The 17,243-nt window shown below is 40.8% G+C and overlaps 2 protein-coding genes across 2 annotated transcripts; both read left to right on the top strand.

Annotated features, from left to right (window-relative positions):
- Positions 1-1,895: 1,895 nt before the first annotated feature.
- Positions 1,896-3,007, top strand: LOC147798841 (histamine H2 receptor-like). The gene has a single exon (XM_087137655.1). The coding sequence runs from the start codon at positions 1,985-1,987 to the stop codon at positions 3,005-3,007; it is 1,023 nt and encodes a 340-aa protein (XP_086993781.1). The 5' UTR covers positions 1,896-1,984.
- Positions 3,008-13,132: 10,125 nt separating this feature from the next.
- Positions 13,133-14,155, top strand: LOC110988386 (histamine H2 receptor-like). Its single transcript, XM_087137815.1, has one exon. It carries the CDS (start codon positions 13,133-13,135, stop codon positions 14,153-14,155), a length of 1,023 nt encoding a protein of 340 aa, XP_086993941.1.
- Positions 14,156-17,243: the final 3,088 nt, after the last annotated feature.

Here is a 17,243-nt window from a genome sequence, read left to right as displayed (position 1 = left end):
TTCGGCTTGCATACGGTACGCACTGTTGGCTTGAAATCTCCCCCCCTCCATCTGTACTCATCGTGTACGTAACGGCACCAACACACCCCCTCTCCCTTCGTGCGTACGTACTTTGTGGACGGCCCCTATATTGTGAGTTATACTAACACGTCAGGCAACCGATAATTTTCCCACTGATAATTTTCCTCATACCTTTCACTGACAGTCCCAAAACCCTCGACCTCAGCAGCTGCCAGCCTCGTGTGGAAACACCTAGCTTTCAATTTTGGCCAAAGAAGTGTTTGAGGTTTCTTGTCTTGATTGCTGTCTCATTTGGGTCCCCTGGCCTTCTTAAATGGCAGACAGACTGCCATCCTCTTGCAAACTACAAGCAGGGCCGACTGCTACATAAAGTAGCATTAAGTCAACACTTTAATTTGTTCTCTTCTTTACCATGGTGCATTTTCTAGTCAGTGTTATCGTCGGCCTACCGGAAGAAAATATTTTTGCTTGGTTTTGTGGTTTTTATCTCACTGCGTGTCAATACATGAGTGTACACTGCTATAGTCTCTGTTAATGAGACATTCGACACTTGGAGGGTTGGAGTAGGCCTATATCTCGGCCAGAGACGGATTCTTTACGAATAAGGTGTCGGGGTTGTTTTTACTCTCGATTCACAAGTTCGTATCGTGCGCTAAGTCTCCGGCAGATTTCCACTTGGAGCCCTGTTTTGCACACTTGACAAATGAGAGGAATCCTGTTATGACCGACCGTCGGCGAAAACGTAAGATATATGCCTTTTGAAAATGTATGTTTTTAAGAAAGACATGCTTAAAATGCTCCAAGCGGAACAAACGAGGGCGTGTTTTTTGGTACTCAACGCGCATAGGCGCGCATTAATAATGGGATTGGTGAGTTTGACGCGCGTGGAGCAAGCTGAGTACGCGTTCGGTTCGTAAGTGACTTCGTTGTACATGCGGACCGTGCCACTGATTGCCGGCTCACAATGGACAAACGCTGAAGTTGCCCGCTTAATAACTCCCCATTGATCTCTGTAATAGAGATCAATGGTTCCATATAATTTCTAACTGTATGTGCTTTGGGCATGGTTTAAACTGAAGTGATGACACACTTACGAACCGGATGGTTGTGAACCAGCTTGGACAACTAAGAGAAATATGGAAGGGCTGCGTAGCACTCTGATCTGAATATCGACAAGAATATAATATCAATTCAGTGCTCTGAAATGCGTGATTGCCGAGCTTCGGTATCTGAGTACCTTCTTCAGGGCAAGCAGGTTCAGTTCAGTTGGAAAACTTACACTGTTCACTTACTGTGTTTCTTTCGCCGCTTGGGGGTACACTTCAAGTCGGGGCAGATTCGAACTTTTGACAAAGATTTGCATAGAAATCCTGTGCGTTTTTAAAGGTTATTATAGTTAGACACTCATCGAGTGCGTGCTAATATTCTGTGCAAGTAGGTTATTGCTCATAACTCAAAAGAGAGATTTGCCTGGTAGGCCAATCCTATCAGTAGTTGTTCAGAAGAATCGTTGGTTACATTCTACAAAAATTTACAGGCTGCTTTGAACAAACGATCACCACTGTTGCAAGTCTCTTCCCCGAGCATGGGTTTGATAGCGGGGGGAGGGTCATCGATTTAAATGATGAAGGTTGTTGTTTTGCTAAGTGACAGTCTGACATGTTTTTAATTGCACGTGCCTCTTTGGTCGAGCAAACGGCTATCATCTGCATCTTTCTGATTTCCTGTGCACATGCGTAGATGCTGACCAGCAGACTGGCCAAAATATTAGTGCTTCTTGATGTAGGATGTTTATAACGTTCTGCTGTTGAAGCTTAATATTGTTTCATAAAATACTGAAAGTTGGACAGAATGCAGTTTTAGAAGAGAATTGCGGTACAGGAAATCAGTGAACATTCTGATTACACAGAAATAGCTTCTCTTGACCGTTCATTGTCTGCAATATCAATCTGATACAAAGACTATGAATTCTACTCCGCAATTCGATGACAGTGAGCAGCCAACTGAAGGCAAATGGGGCTGTCAGATCATGGTAGCATTGGCACTTGTTGGTGTCTTGGGAAACCTCTTGGTATGCTTCGTCATTCTGCGTGTCAAATTCCTACATACCATGACCAACTACCTGCTGGTAAATTTGGCCGTGGCCGATGTGCTTCTGGGTGTTGAAATCATTTTCTTTCATTTAACTGCCTCTTCAGCATGTTCATTGGTTGCACTCGTACCGACGAGCTTAACTGGAAAACAACTTTTCTGTCGACTTTTAGCATCCAGGTTTATTTCCTGGGTTGTGTCCAACGCGTCAGCTTACAATCTTTGTCTCATCACACTTGAGAAATACGTTGCAATACTTCATCCATTGCACTATGCAAGGAAAATTACAGCAACACGGATGAAAGTCCTGACTGCTTTGATCTGGGTGATTTCACTTATCTGTGCCCTGCCTTTTCTCTTCGTCAACGAGCCAAGTGACGCACCCGAGAAGGCATGCACAGCAAACCATCTCCAAAGCAAAATATTTCCACCTGCGCAACTGTTCTCTACCCTTTTGGGCTACGCACTGCCCATAATAATGATGAGTGTGGCCTACTACAAGATGCAAGTCACTCTAAAGAGACAGGCAAAAGCTCTGAACCTGCAACATGCAAAAGCAGCAGCCTACGATCTTGTGATTGCTAGACAGCGCCTTGTCAACGTGCTGATAATTGTCTTAGGAGCTCTAATAATCCTTTGGACACCAGGGTATGTGGTTTACAACTTATGTCCTGATGGAAAAGATCAGACTGCCTTTTCCCTATGTACTTCAAAGGGCTATAAACTTGTAAAGAACATCTGCACATTTCTGTATCACATAAATTCTGTTATTAATCCTGTTATCTATGGGTTTAAATACAAGAAATTACGACGAGGGTTGAAAGTGGCTTGTTGCAGTTGTTTTAGTGAGCACAATAATCAGAACAGAGTTGACATCCAGATGGCTCCACAGTGAGACGACAAATGGTGTATATTTCATTGATCTGATTTACCGAGCTCCTTGGAAGGAACAGACGCTTATAACTGTCAGAGGGAATCGAGATTCATTTCATGTTATAAATGACACTGCTGAGTTGGTCTGAAATACACATTTGTTGAATTATTGAACACTGCTGAGTTGGTCTGAAATGCACATTTTTTTTGAATTATTGAAGAAGACATTTCCTGGTTGGGAACGACACCTACATTAAGAGACATCACTGCAACTACGAGGAAATTTTGATCGCTCTTTTTCCAAAGTTGCATAATTTGGAATCTCGAAATTTAGCGAAATATTCTTTCAGTAGCTTTTGGTTTGTTAAAGTTCTAGGTTGTAGAATTGTGTGTTTCCACCAATGCAATTCTACCGTACCTCCCGAGCAATAGCCGTATCCTTGGTGGTCTTATATTTCATCAACAGTTTCGGTCACCATTTTCTTGTTAACTGTACCCGTGCTGGCTTCGCCTCGGGACTCTGGCAGCTAAACTATCCTCAAACTATACACATGCGCATGAATATTTTTGTCTTGGCCTTTTATTCAACCTATTTGATAAGTATTCCATTTTTGACCTGTTGCTCAAGCTGTTGCACTTTCTGATAATTGTACCATTAATGTTAGATTATGAATTACAACGCAAACGCCTGTGCGATTGCCATGTAATATATTTTCATTAACGGTTCGTTTCCATCGTCCTCTTAACATCTTGTCGCTCACTTGAGCTACTTGGGATTTCTTGGCTGGTAGCTGGACAAAAAGCCGATTGAAGGATTCTGGTGTTGCAACAGCTGTGACTTGACTGATGAGAAGCTGTGGAAAGAAATGTGGTATCAAAGGCTCTCGGACGAAAAAACCAACGATCTTTTTTTTTTTGCATTAACCAAAGGGTTTTGTGACAATCTGACGTTCATTTTTAAATGTATATACAATGATAAAACAACTTAATTGTTTTTAGCAGTTTTAACTTTGGAAACAGTTATCAATTAAGTTTTTCATATCAATTTAACAGTCAAAATCCTTTCGAATATGGAAAAACCATTACAGTCATGTTCCCAAATCTCCATACCCACGGAACAATTTTGGATGTAGATTTTATCTTGCACTACCTTACTATAGAAACTGCAGGGAACAAATTAGCAGGCAAAAGATAATGATTCTTGCGAGGCTAAGGAATTTTCATATATTGTATTGTATCGTATCGTATTGTATTGTATTTTAGTGTTCAGTATTTCTGCTTTATGCAGAAAATGCAGAGGGAAATTTCATCTCCACGGACAATAACGCGTGTCGGTTGAGTTGGTTGTGTGCAGAGCTCTAACATGTTGGAGTTTAGACGAATTATTAATTCCCATTAACACACTCACAGCGGAATCGTTTTTGAAATGTTGAGCACATCGAAAGGCAAGGTTTACCTGTACACGAACCCCAAAGGAGCCACTTAGTCCACGTAGTCCTCGTCATCTGTTCTCCTGCCATCTTTGACAAGTCTGGTTGGGAATAATTGACTTGTGCAAACCCCTCTCCTTTGAGATCCAGTTCTAATTATGGATGTTAGGCATTTTGAAACAGTATTTTCATAATTAAGAAATTAAACTGTCCTTCCTCCATTGCTATGAATTATGATTTATTTTCACATTTTGTAAATAATATGAAGATAGATTTTGATAATTTTATAATCAAAGTTTGAAAGAGAGTGGCGGCGCCAATGATAAATTTGATTTCTCGCAGATCCTCCCTCCTTGTCATAGAATGTATGACAATCAAGTTTTGCAGCAAAGAGTGTGATGATATTAGATGTCTCCACCTCTCCAGTAATTGCAGTCCAGAAAAGTTCGATCCAACAATTTTAGATGCTGTGGTTTGCCCTTTTTCTAAGAGTCACGGCAAGCTTTACGAACGGAAACATTCACATTGGGTTTTAAAAGCAGGCCAAGACTGGCAAGTAACGTTAGTACATTATTGAAACAGTAGGAATAGCTGAGAATGTGTGTGATTGAGCGATCTTGTTGCGCTATCAGTCCATCCTTTATATAAGGAAAGAAAGTTGCATACTGCCTCCACTTGAGCGGTTTTGTACAAAATCTGGAGTTTTTTGTACAGGCATATGATAAGGAGGTTTTTGTCAGGCACAGATGAGTTCTCTTAACTGACATTACTCATTTTCCCTTGCAGCTGTTTATTATCAATAAGTGATGATAAGATGTCCCAAAAAGTCAAATTTAGCACTGAAAATAATGAACTATTTACTTGGGAAACACTTATACTATTTTAAGACCAGTCTCATTGGGCGCAGGGTGTCAAGTGATGCAACCTTTTCCAAAACGTAATTGGAAATTTCCTCAGTCCCAAATTCATGTCTCTTCAGCATGTGTATGTGGCAGATTTAGAAATTCGTTATAGTTTTTGTAAACGTCTTTTCATAGGAGTACAAGATCCCCTCTTAATACAGTTTTTGTTTGGAGTTCCCCTGTATTTTTTTGTTAGTGTCCCCCCCCCCGTTTATTTACTGTCCATTACTTCTACCCACATAACTGAACCCCCCCTGATCTGACCACTTAGTTTGAAGAGCAAACCAGCAGAGCCGCTTTCACTGTTCATTTGTTTCTCCTCAATGGAATGTGCGTTTTTGCTTGCCTCAGGTTTCAGTCTGTTTCTATCATGAGTCAGTGATCGAAAGCCAAACTCTCCTCATTAGATCTATTTTGACACACACTGTATTGGTTTTGGTTTTTGTCCTTTTAAAGTGTTTTTAGTCTTTTGGTGTTGTCTTTTTAGTCCTTTAGTCCTTTTGATTTTTGCATATTTTTTTCAATACTTTTTCATTATAATAAATTCTTTTGTGTCCTGTTCTTGAAGTCAAATATTGGTGTCTGAGTCCCTATCAATTCACTTTCTTGCGACCATTCCTTCAAAGATCCTTGGTTTAGTTAGGTTTTGTGGTTTTACAAGTTCCCATAGTGTGCCATTTCCCCCCGTTACAGGTACAATGGCAGACCTAGTGTTCCCTTGAGATAGAGTACGATACAGCATTGCAGTGAGTGGATTGAGATTGATGCAAGTGGTAGTGGTTTGGCTGTAGGAACTACTTTTTACCAATAGGAAGACTCGAGGAAGTTTTTGACAATGTACCAAGAAACCAATGTTATTAACACAAGGAAGCCATTACACGTATATGAAACATTCACACCACTATCGCTGGCAGGCTGCAGGTGTACACCAAGTGTTAATAACGACTGAGTTAACAACATTCCAAACTGAACATCAAGTTATATCACGCACAGACAGCGCGTGCGGTGTGCCTTCCTTTGTATACAGTGATAGCTTCAAATCTTGTAGCTTGCAACCGACTTAGCATTTGACTTCATCAATTCAGCTTTGGATAGATGTGCAACTTTCATTAAACTTTTCATGCTAATACAAGTCCTGCACAGTTAATTCCATTGATATTTATTATGATGTCATAGCTGAATAGAACAACCGACTGTCGAGTGCTTACAAGAAGTTGGGATACTACTCTAACAAAATGGCTTATACAAGTTCAGTTAGGTAGACAGGAGACATCATTCTTATTAATTTTTATGTACGTGTATAGTTGTGCATTGTGTAAGGCATCGCGCGACTGGTGCAAGTTTATTTTGTGCCAGTCGACTGCGTCACTAAATCAGTTACCGATCGGTCGAATATTCCCGCCAAAACGACCCCTAACCCCTGAATCTAAGGTTGCTTATCAATCTCATGAGCCAAGGCAGATACTTTAAGGGCAGGTCAGGTGAATTTCCACACAGGTGGAGTTTGCCCAAACTAGAGTAAAACATGGGCTTGTTGGAAAAAACGTCACATCACCCTTTGAACAAGAAATCCTTTATTTTTAGTATGACAATTACCTGTTGCAAGCCACGGGCAGGATAAATTAGCAATTTGTCAAATGAAGAAGGCCGTTCTCTTGCTAAGTGATGGTCTGATATGTTTCTAATTACCTGCGCCTCTCTGTCAAGCAAATGCCTACCATCGGCATCTTTTTGACATCCTGTGCTTATGCATAGTACAGATAATGCTACATTATGCTTCTGAGTGCGGGAATTTTTTTCTTCAATTTAACGCGTTCCTCGGCATATTCTATGGTTGTGCACGTACCAGCAAGCTCAGCTCGAAACCAACTTTTTTGTCATTTTTTCTTTTGCATCAAGGTTCTTTTCATGGGTTTGTCCAACGCGCCAGCTTACAATCTCTGTCTAGTCACGTTTGAGAAATATGTTGCAATACTTCATCCATTGCACTATGCAAGGAAACTTACAGCAATAAAGATGAAAATGCTTACTGCTTTAATGTGATGTCTTTTATTTCTGCCTTGCCTTTTCTCTTCGCCAATGAGTCGAGCGATGTTCCCAGAAAACGTGCACAACGAACCATTACCAAAGCAAAATACTTCCACCTGTACAAGTGTTCTCTACCCTTTTTGGCTACGCACTGCCCATAACAGTGATGAGTGTGGCCTATTACAAGATATGGAATTCCATATCTGCCGTCGCCCGTCGTCTGTCGCATTTTACTTTTTGTTGTGTCCCAATTCTGCCGTTTACGAGTTCCAAACATGCCATTTTCCGTCACCCGTCGTGCGTCACCTGTCGTGCATCGCCCATCAAATTGGTTGCATAGGACTTGCAAAAGTCGGGGTTTAACAAATGACAATGTGATGATTCCATTCACTTCTAATGATCTTTTCCCAATAAGGCAAGTACAAATCCCACCTGCAATACCAGTCCCATAATTAATGCCAATAATGCAAGACTACCCCAGCCCCTTGACAAGAATGTATCACCTTTCTGAGAATTCAACCAAGTGTTTTTTGGGGAAAAACATTTTCAGCAAAACAAATCAGGCCAACTTATCCACAGTCTAATTCTAATTTGCATACTGTAACAATTCGCCGACTTGTTTTCATCAAATTCTAGAAAGAAATCTGCCAACCGATACAGATATTCCATTTTATCCTCTCAATTTCACCTTGGAATACAGAAATACTAGACAGTGCTGTGGATAGCAAACTGTTTATTAAATGTTTTGTTAGGGGGCAATTACCACTTGGTTTCAGTTTCATAAAATGTGACGTTTTGGGGGTTTTTTGGGGGGGTGTATGCTATGGTGGATAGACCAATGGGAATGGTTGTCCAGCATATCAGCATTATTTATGGTGCTAACAAGTAACGTTATTGTTTAAAAGACTTCTGTGAGCCTACCAGCAACTCAAGTCATGTCTAATTTGGAGTATTCAGCAGATTTTACCATAGGTATACCAGCCCTGAAAATAATGCTGAATCAGTTCGTCTCTTATGAAAACTATTAAGGAATCAAACATTGTAAACGATCTATTATTTACATTCCGTTCTGTGGGATATCGTGCAGGGACAGACAGAAATAATACATAGGCTATAGGCCTAACGTCCGGCTGTTAACGAGTAACGTTACGTCTAGAGTAACTAAATTATCAAGGAAAACAATCTACCCTAACAAAAGTCTATTTTGTTAATTTATTTATGTAACAAAAAATGGTATTATTTCATATACACGTTACTTAACCGGTGTCAGGATATTATTTCTTCTTTCAAGTGGAGTTCGGAGCAACTGCAAAAACGAATACAATCTTCTAGTTCTATTGCTAAAATGAGAGTCAGGCACGATGGATCGATCGAACAAGGACATGTACATGTGAAACGATCAAGGGTCAAAGTTAAAAATACCACTGCGCAATCGTGACCAAAAAAGAAAAAACACGGACGACGCGCGACGCACGACGGGCGACACACGACGGACAACTCACGATATGGAATTCCATAACAAGATGCAAGTCACTCTCAAAAGACAAGCCAAAGCGCTTAACCTGCAGTATGTAAGGGCAGCAGCCTACGATCTTGTGATTGCTAGACAGCGTCTGGTCAACATGCTGCTAGTTGTCTTAGGAGCTCTTATCATCTTTTGGACACCAGCATTGTGATTTATAACTTATGTTCGGATGCAAAAGATCAGACTGCACTGCCCATGTGAAGGGCTATGAACTTGTTGGATACATCTGCAAATTTCTATATCACCTTATATTCTATTATAAACCCTGAAGTGATAATGCAGAAGACAATGAAGAAGTGTTCAGTTTTAGAGGCGGAAGGAAAACCCACAGAATCTTATCTATGGGTTGAAATACAAGAAGTTCTGACCGAGGTTAAAAGTCGCTTGTTACAGTTGTTTTAATGAGCGTCAGAACAGAGTTGATGTTGAGATGGCTCCATTCCAATGTGAAATGGCGAGTGGTGTATATATGTATTTCATCGATGTGATTAGTCAAATTCACAATTTTAAACCACGTCCCTATATTTATTCAGATGGATCTGGGTTGGAGTCATGAATCCTTTGTTCCAACGAAATTGGAAACACAATTTGCGTTTACGTTTTCTGTATTAGCGGTGACCACATTTCTGACCTTCCCTGTTGCCACCTGCCCAGATGACTAGCCACAGTAGCCCAAATCCGACCCAATTAAAGTGACCGAGCCCTCCCTCTTAGGAAGCATCGAAATGACCATCTCCAACATGCTTCGGTGGGGGTCCCCCACCTCAAACCTTTGGGATTTCAATAGGAACTCTGCCTATGTGCTTGCCTATTACAGGGGAAGGAATGTTAAGACATTTTGACAAACTTTATAAAGAGCCTCTAGACTACGTCTCATCTCGAATCGCCCCTTATATACTACTGCACAAGGTCGGTAAGTACAAACTCTGACCATATTTAAATGTTAAACGATTTGCACGGTCCTGGTCACGCTAGAACATAATTCGTCTTAACCCTGAAAGGCTGGGGCGCCCCCCGACATTTCTACCGATATTGCAGAAAAAGGTTGATCCTCGGGCATGGCACAGGCGAGTTCTTAGGGGCGAATTCCCCCCCCCCCGGCTGTGAGATTGGTCAAAATAACCCGGCTCTGGGAGGATATACTCTTTTAACATGTATCATTGATGAAAGTCGGATGTATTCCGAGCAACTTGGACTCCATCCACGAATCGCCGTTTGGTATCATAATGATAAAAGGCGATACATAGCGTCCAAGTTACTCTATTTACTCTAACAGGACTCTAACGTCCTGATTATGTGTGTGCACACTTGTTTCCAGACTTAGTTTTGAAGACTCTCTTTAATAACACCGATTTTCGGAACCAAAAACGATGTGAGGACAGGGAAATATCTCGACAATTTAGCTTTAATTTGTTCAACATGAAAACGCGTTAAAAGATTTCCGATAACAGCATGCATTGAAGGCCAGTCAAGTTGCCATGCATTAGACCTATGTCGAGTCTGCGAACGTACAGAGTTGATCAACATGATGATAGAGTTGGTGGTATGCAGAGCTCTAAGATTTATTTTCTAAAGATGAATTTACGCCGGGGAGATATATTAATTTAGGGTTTTCCCCTTTTATACACCAGGTAGGGCAAAACACAAAAACTAATAGAGCTCCAACATGTTGGAGTTCAGACGAATTATTAATTCCCATCAACACAGAACTTACAAAAGAATCGTTTCAGAAACATGAAACGTGTTGAAAGGCAATGTAAAATGGTTTTAGAAAGTAAAACGAGTTCAAATGAGCCACTTACCGCACACTAGTCTCGTCGATCTTCTGCATTTTTTCTTACATGTTTAGTAGGGAATTGACTCGTGCAAATCCCTCTCTCGTGAGTGCAGTTTGTATTATTGATTTTTGGCAAAGAGAAATAATACAGTAAACATTTGATTTATCATTTAATCATTTAATCATCTATAATACATTTTCAAATTTGCTATAAAGACAGTCGATGATAGTGTTTTGGTGTTTCGATTGTTAAATCACTACGAACTAGTCTGAAGGGAGACAAAAATGGCAGCCTCCATGAAAAGTGCTTTCCTCTCAGAAGTGTGTTCTATGTCAGGAAATGTATGACAATCAGGTCCTGCATTAAAGAGCCCGAGTCTAATTTCACGGCACTACTTACTGTGGAACTCTGCGCTTATGAGGTACCGTTACCACAGAATCTATTTCATGGGCTCCGTAAGAGAGGATTCTATAAGGCTTGCGCAGAAATTCTGTGCTTAAGGGCCGATCTGACGCTTATAAAGGAGAAAGGGGGCGACCTGTCGCCGCCGTTTTCAAAAAAGAAGACCACTCATAATCTGTGACTGGCAACATCCTCATGAAACTTTTCGCCCAAACAAGTTTGGGCCAGATAGAGATTTAAACCCGAAACGATATGGCTCTTAATTTTGTTCAAAGTGGTCTCAATAATTTGTTGCTCTTCACTGTAAGAGGTTGAGAGAGTAATGTCTATTACACTAGTAAATGAGGATTTTTTTCGGTTTTACACTTTCAGCATCCACTGTTCCGAGCAGGAGACGACAAACACCCTTTTTCGTCAGCAGACGATTTCAAAACACGCATGTGCATTGACTTCCCCGCTCACCGTAGCAAGACGTTTTGGGCGGGTGAAATAGGATAGCGTAAGCGAAGAATTTTTCAAGTACAGGAATGATCAGTAGTGCGTTGAAAGTGATACAAGTGATAGCACGGTTTGGCCGTAGGAACTACTTTTTTACCATTAAAAAGACTCAAGGAACTTATACTGACTATACAAAGAAACAAATGTATGTCACACGAGTAAGCCGTCATATGAAACGTTTCACACCACCGTCGCTGGCAGGCTGTACCGACTGAGTTTACGTACATTCCAAACTTAAGGTCAAAGTGTAAGAACGCACGCGTGTGGTGTTCGTGCCTTATTCATAATACTTTCGAATTATAGTTTGCAACCGACTTAAATTCATAATTTCTCTTAAAAGCACAAGTTGAAGACTTCCTTCACATCATGCAAACTGAAAACAAAAGACGTTGGGGGCGTCCAATATAGAAACCTGTTTTGATGACTTTACACTACAGCTTTGCATATTATTATACGACTGTTCCATTACTCGGGGTGAACGCGTCCGCCCGCGTGAGCGCTGTGTTTGCTTGCACTTAACTTTGAATTGAAAGAGGTCGGACAGTGAGAGCGACTTGGAATTGCTTTCACACTGGGTCTTACGGTAAAGTTGAACCATCCCAATTTGAACCGGGGTAACCCGGGTTATGGCACGCCGGGCCGCAACTGAGTCCAGAAACTCTGGGAGAACAAGAGCATAACATCATCGAAACGTAAGATTTGTTTTGCCGCCCTCATCGACGCCTTTTTTTTACTCTGAGTATTCTCGAGGTGGAACTGAACTCCCGAAAGACGATTTTTTATAACTCTGATGAGAAACTGTCACGTTGGTCATTATATGGGTAATAATGACCAGTGTCCAATTTTCTATAAAAGCAATGTGACCGATATTTAACATTTGATTTCATTAATGAGGATTTGGATAAACGTGCAATTTTGTCTTTTCAAACTTAACGTACATACAAGTCCTGTATAGTAAATTCGATTATGATGTTTAGTGCGACGTCTCTGCTGAATAGAGCAACCGACTGTCGAGTGCGGACTAGAAGTTTGGAATTTAGGCCGTCTCCGAAACGGGCTTCCAGAGCACCCTACGGCTAGGTCTATCGTCTACACGTATCCACGCATTTCCAATGGAGCGAAGACCTAGACCTAGCTCTAGCTCTAGACAAGAGATTGGATGCAGCCTTAGTCTTTCAGCAATAAATCCTAATTTGTACGATGATCACGGTTGCAAGCCACTTATTCCCTGTGCTCGGCAGGATGGCTTGAGGATTCGTCAATGTCAAATGAAGAAGGCCGTTCTATTGCTATAAGTGACCGTCGGATATGTTTCTAATTACCTGCGCCTCTCTGTCACGCAAACGCCTATCATCCGCATTTTCCGATGGACGCTGAACAGCAGACTAAAATGTTAGTTGTGCATGAAGGGGGAGTTAGCAGAGCTCCCTTGCTGAAGCTTGTTTCACAAAATACTAAAAGTTGGACAGAATGCTGTTTCAGAAGAGGATTGTGGTACAAGAAATCATTGAACATTCTGATTACACATACACAGGGATAACTTCACTTAACTATTCATTATCTGCAGCATCTGAAAAAAAGACTATGAATTCTACTTCCCAATTCAATGACAGTGAGCAGCTCATTGAAAGCAGATGGGGCTGTCAGTTGATGGTAGCAGCAGGACTCACCGGTGTCTTTGGAAACCTCCTAGTGTGCTTCGTCATTCTACGCGTGAAATTTCTACACACCATAACCAATGTCTTGCTGGTGAATTTGGCTGTGGCCGATATGCTTCAGGGTGTTGAAATCATTTTCTTCTATTTAACGCGTTCTTCAGCATGTTCCATGGTTGCGCACATTCCAGCAAGCTTAACTGGAAAACAACTTTTCTGTCGACTGTTCGCTTCAAGGTTCTTTTCATGGGTTTTGTCCAACGCGTCAGCTTACAATCTCTGTCTAGTCACGTTTGAGAAATATGTTGCAATACTCCATCCCCTGCACTATGCAAGGAGACTTACAGCAACACGGATGAAAATCCTGACTGCTTTGATCTGGGTAACGTCTTTCATTTCCGCCGTGCCTTTTCTCTTCGTCCATGAGCCGAGCGATCTTCCTAGGAAGGCGTGCAGAGCGAACCATTATCAAAGTAAAATACTTCCACCTGTACAAGTGTTCTCTACCCTTTTTGGCTACGCAGTGCCCATAACAGTGATGAGCGTGGCATACTACAAGATGCAAGTAACTCTCAAAAGACAAGCCAAAGCCCTGAACCTGCAGCATGCGAGGGCAGCAGCCTACGATCTTGTAATTGCTAGACAGCGCCTTGTCAACATGCTGCTAATTGTCTTAGGAGCTCTAATCATCCTTTGGACACCAGCCTATGTGGTTTACAACTTATGTCCGGGTGGAACAGATCAGACTTCACTTTCTTTGTGTAGTTCAAAGGGCTATGAACTTGTCGAAAACATCTGCAAATTTCTGTATTACATGAACTCTGTTATCAATCCTGTTATCTATGGGTTTAAGTACAAGAAATTCCGACAGGGATTAAAGGTGGCTTGTTGCAGTTGTTTTAGTGAGCATGATAATCAGAACAGAGTTAACAACGAGATATTTCCACAGTGAAACCACGAGTGGTGTTTACTATGTCGATCTGTTACCTGGGGGTTAATGCAGTCTTTGCGGGAAAAAAGCTCATGAAGACAGTGATGTCTTTGAATAACTTTCTTTAGATTTGGTTTGGAATTCATGTCATTAACAAATGGTAAAAAAGATTGATCACATTATTTGAAATTATAAAGTTAAAACGATCAGAGCTATTTTTGATTTATTTTTGATCGAAGACGCCTTTTCATATGCGCGTCAACACTTGCGCTCCCGGGGCGATTTTGACGGCCGAAGGCAACGTACACCTGTTTCAGGTTTATGGAGTCGATTTTTGTGACCGTGAAAGTGACAGGTATGAGCGCATCGTGTACGCAACGCACACAAAAACGGATATAATATGAAAAGGCGCCATAAAACTAACAAATAAAGATCACGAAAATCCAAACTGTACAATTGACACAGAAAAGCCGACAATTGGCAAAGAAAATAATTGAAGTTTTGAGCATCACATATTGAAAAGCAACAATACATACATAAGAAAGTGTCTTTTGTGCGGTTCTCCTAAAGCAGTATATGATATCCAGATGTAAGAACGTGCTAAATGACACATAACGCGGGTCGGTCTGAAATGCACATGATATCAAGATAATAAGAAATATTGCGTCAGCCAACTTTCTATTTTTTCTTTTGGCAAAGTTAAATAAACTAGGATCTCAAGATATGTTCAAAACTATTCAAATTTAATTCGCAAAAAAGGCTTGTTACAACGAGAACAGTTGTCTGATCATTGTGTGATATATCCAGTCTTTTCTTTACCTCCGTCCAAATGTAAGGAAATTGGTACATGTCTGCCCACTGCAGACAGCAATACTGGCATTACTTTTAACAACTATGGCATTATTGTGCGATACCATCGTGCACTTTAGCCAAAGAGAAATTATTAGGTTTTTTCCACAAAAGCGTGGAATCATCTGTTAACCTTTTTGCACTTGGCCGTGACCAGGTTTCCATCGCAAACTGACACTACACTAATTAAGTTTATGTATTAGCTAAAGGCTAGGTTTAATTATGAGAGGAACTGAAGTGCATATGTGCTTGTCTGTACACTGATGAGACTTTTGCATTGCCTAATGGTCGTTCATCAAGTAAAATTAGCAAACAAGTCTGTTCCTGACAACTGATTAGTTAATAATACAACTTTCCTTCAACAATGCATCCATCATGTCCTGTACCATAGTCGTTATAACCTGAATTGCATGGTGGAAAATTGGAACCATCATGTAACAGATTTAGACGGGTTCACATCCCGTGCATAGTCTCTAGACGTCTTACAGACGTCCTCCGAATATAGGCCGAAAGTATACGGCAGTCCTGCCGAGTGTACGTAAACGAGGAAAAGATGCCTGCTCAATACACCAATCAAGCAAGAGTGCAAGCATATATCGGCTTTCTTCTTTAGCGAAAATAACTCTTTGTATATTGTTCATCTATCTAGAGTTTAACACATATAACTATTGATTTGAAATACGTTGCTGCAAAATGATTTTTTGATAATCACTGAAAAATAAATTAGCACACTGTGATCATCAGATGATTAGCAAGGAAGGGTATATCTGCCTGTTTGCGTTCCTTACTGAAACGTGTTTCATGCTAAAGCATTGCTATAGGCCAGATAAAACCGAAATATTCAGCATCCAAATTGATGGGGCAAATCGCACGCGTTAAACTGCTGCCAGCTACTGGTATCTATACTACTATAAGGACGGGGACCAGTCGAGTACAAGGTTGAGTGACAGCTGGATATGTAGGTTGTTTCCTCTAATGCATGATGCGTTGTACAAATTATTTTTACCGTCTGTCTCGTGTAAATATACCTTTCACTAATGAACTCATAATTAGCGTACAGCTGGCCTTGGCAGCAAGAAGTGTGAGCGTGCCATGGAAAACGTGTGGCGTGTGATGTTGATCATTTTCTCTCAGCTTTTGTGTCTTCGTTCATTTTTTTCTTAATAAAATCTCATTAAATTGTTTTTGCTTTTAGTTTCTAATCTAAGCGGGACTGTTAGTGTAAAAAGAATATTTTTAAATCACGACATTCCCTGTGCGCACGAGATCGCCGTATCTTAGCCGGTCTCCTTTCGTGCTGTTTTATAAGAAAAACGATTTAACTGAATCAAGTACTGAAGAGAGTCAGAAAACCTGAAAGAAAATGATCAAAGCCACAGCCCTTTACGTTTCCAATGGCCCGCTCACAGTTATTGCCGCCAAGGCCATTTGTGCACATGGGTGAATCGGGATGGGCTCCAAGACGCACAACTGGGCCTGTTTGTTCATACGGATCTGGATCGCGATCAGTGATCCAAAAGCTGGTTCGCACAATCCGTTAGGACGGTTCTGGTGTCAGTGACCCAGCTCAAGATCACTGATCCGCGATCTGGAACTGTGATAAACAAACAAGCCTTTAGTTCCAAAGACTAGGGATGTGAGCACGAGAGCATGGTTATATGTCATTTCCAGCCAAGCAGTGCAAAATATGGATGTTGATATGCAGTGCCCAGTGGATGCAGCTTTGACATAATTATCGTGCATGTTTCACAAAACCATGCATGCTCCCCATTTTTGTGCATATTCCTAAACACTATTTTTTTTAAACTTTGTATTCTTCTTCAAAGTATGCAAATTCGTTTCATACATGTACTCCTATTTGGTCAAATGCATCGAAAATGCACTTTTTAACAAAAGTCTTCCCTGAATGACATTGCAGCAACAGCGCCCGCAGTTATCCAAGAAATCACGGAAAACCTTGTATTTAACACTGTGTATCCAGATTTTATTTACTGAAACATTTCTGAGAAAGGGATTCATGATTGCACACTGTTGTGCACGTAAACAACAATGAATCAGAAAAGAAGAATATTCAGTTCAGAAAAAAACAAAAATTCATGACTTTATGCTGTGCAAACCAAAGTGACACTTGAGCTTTCTTCCTGGGATGTTCTCAATTTTCCTTAGGAATATTGAAATACCCGTTAGCATACTAAAAAGGCAGTGAAATAGCCTTCGAAAGAGTGTAGCAAAAGCTTAAAAAGTGGTTAACTGAGACACA

Source organism: Acanthaster planci, linkage group LG06 (assembly GCF_054643075.1).
Source record: "Acanthaster planci isolate LZ-2023a linkage group LG06, COTS_SCS, whole genome shotgun sequence".
Taxonomy (NCBI): domain Eukaryota; kingdom Metazoa; phylum Echinodermata; class Asteroidea; order Valvatida; family Acanthasteridae; genus Acanthaster; species Acanthaster planci.
This window is presented reverse-complemented; position numbering and strand designations above follow the sequence as displayed.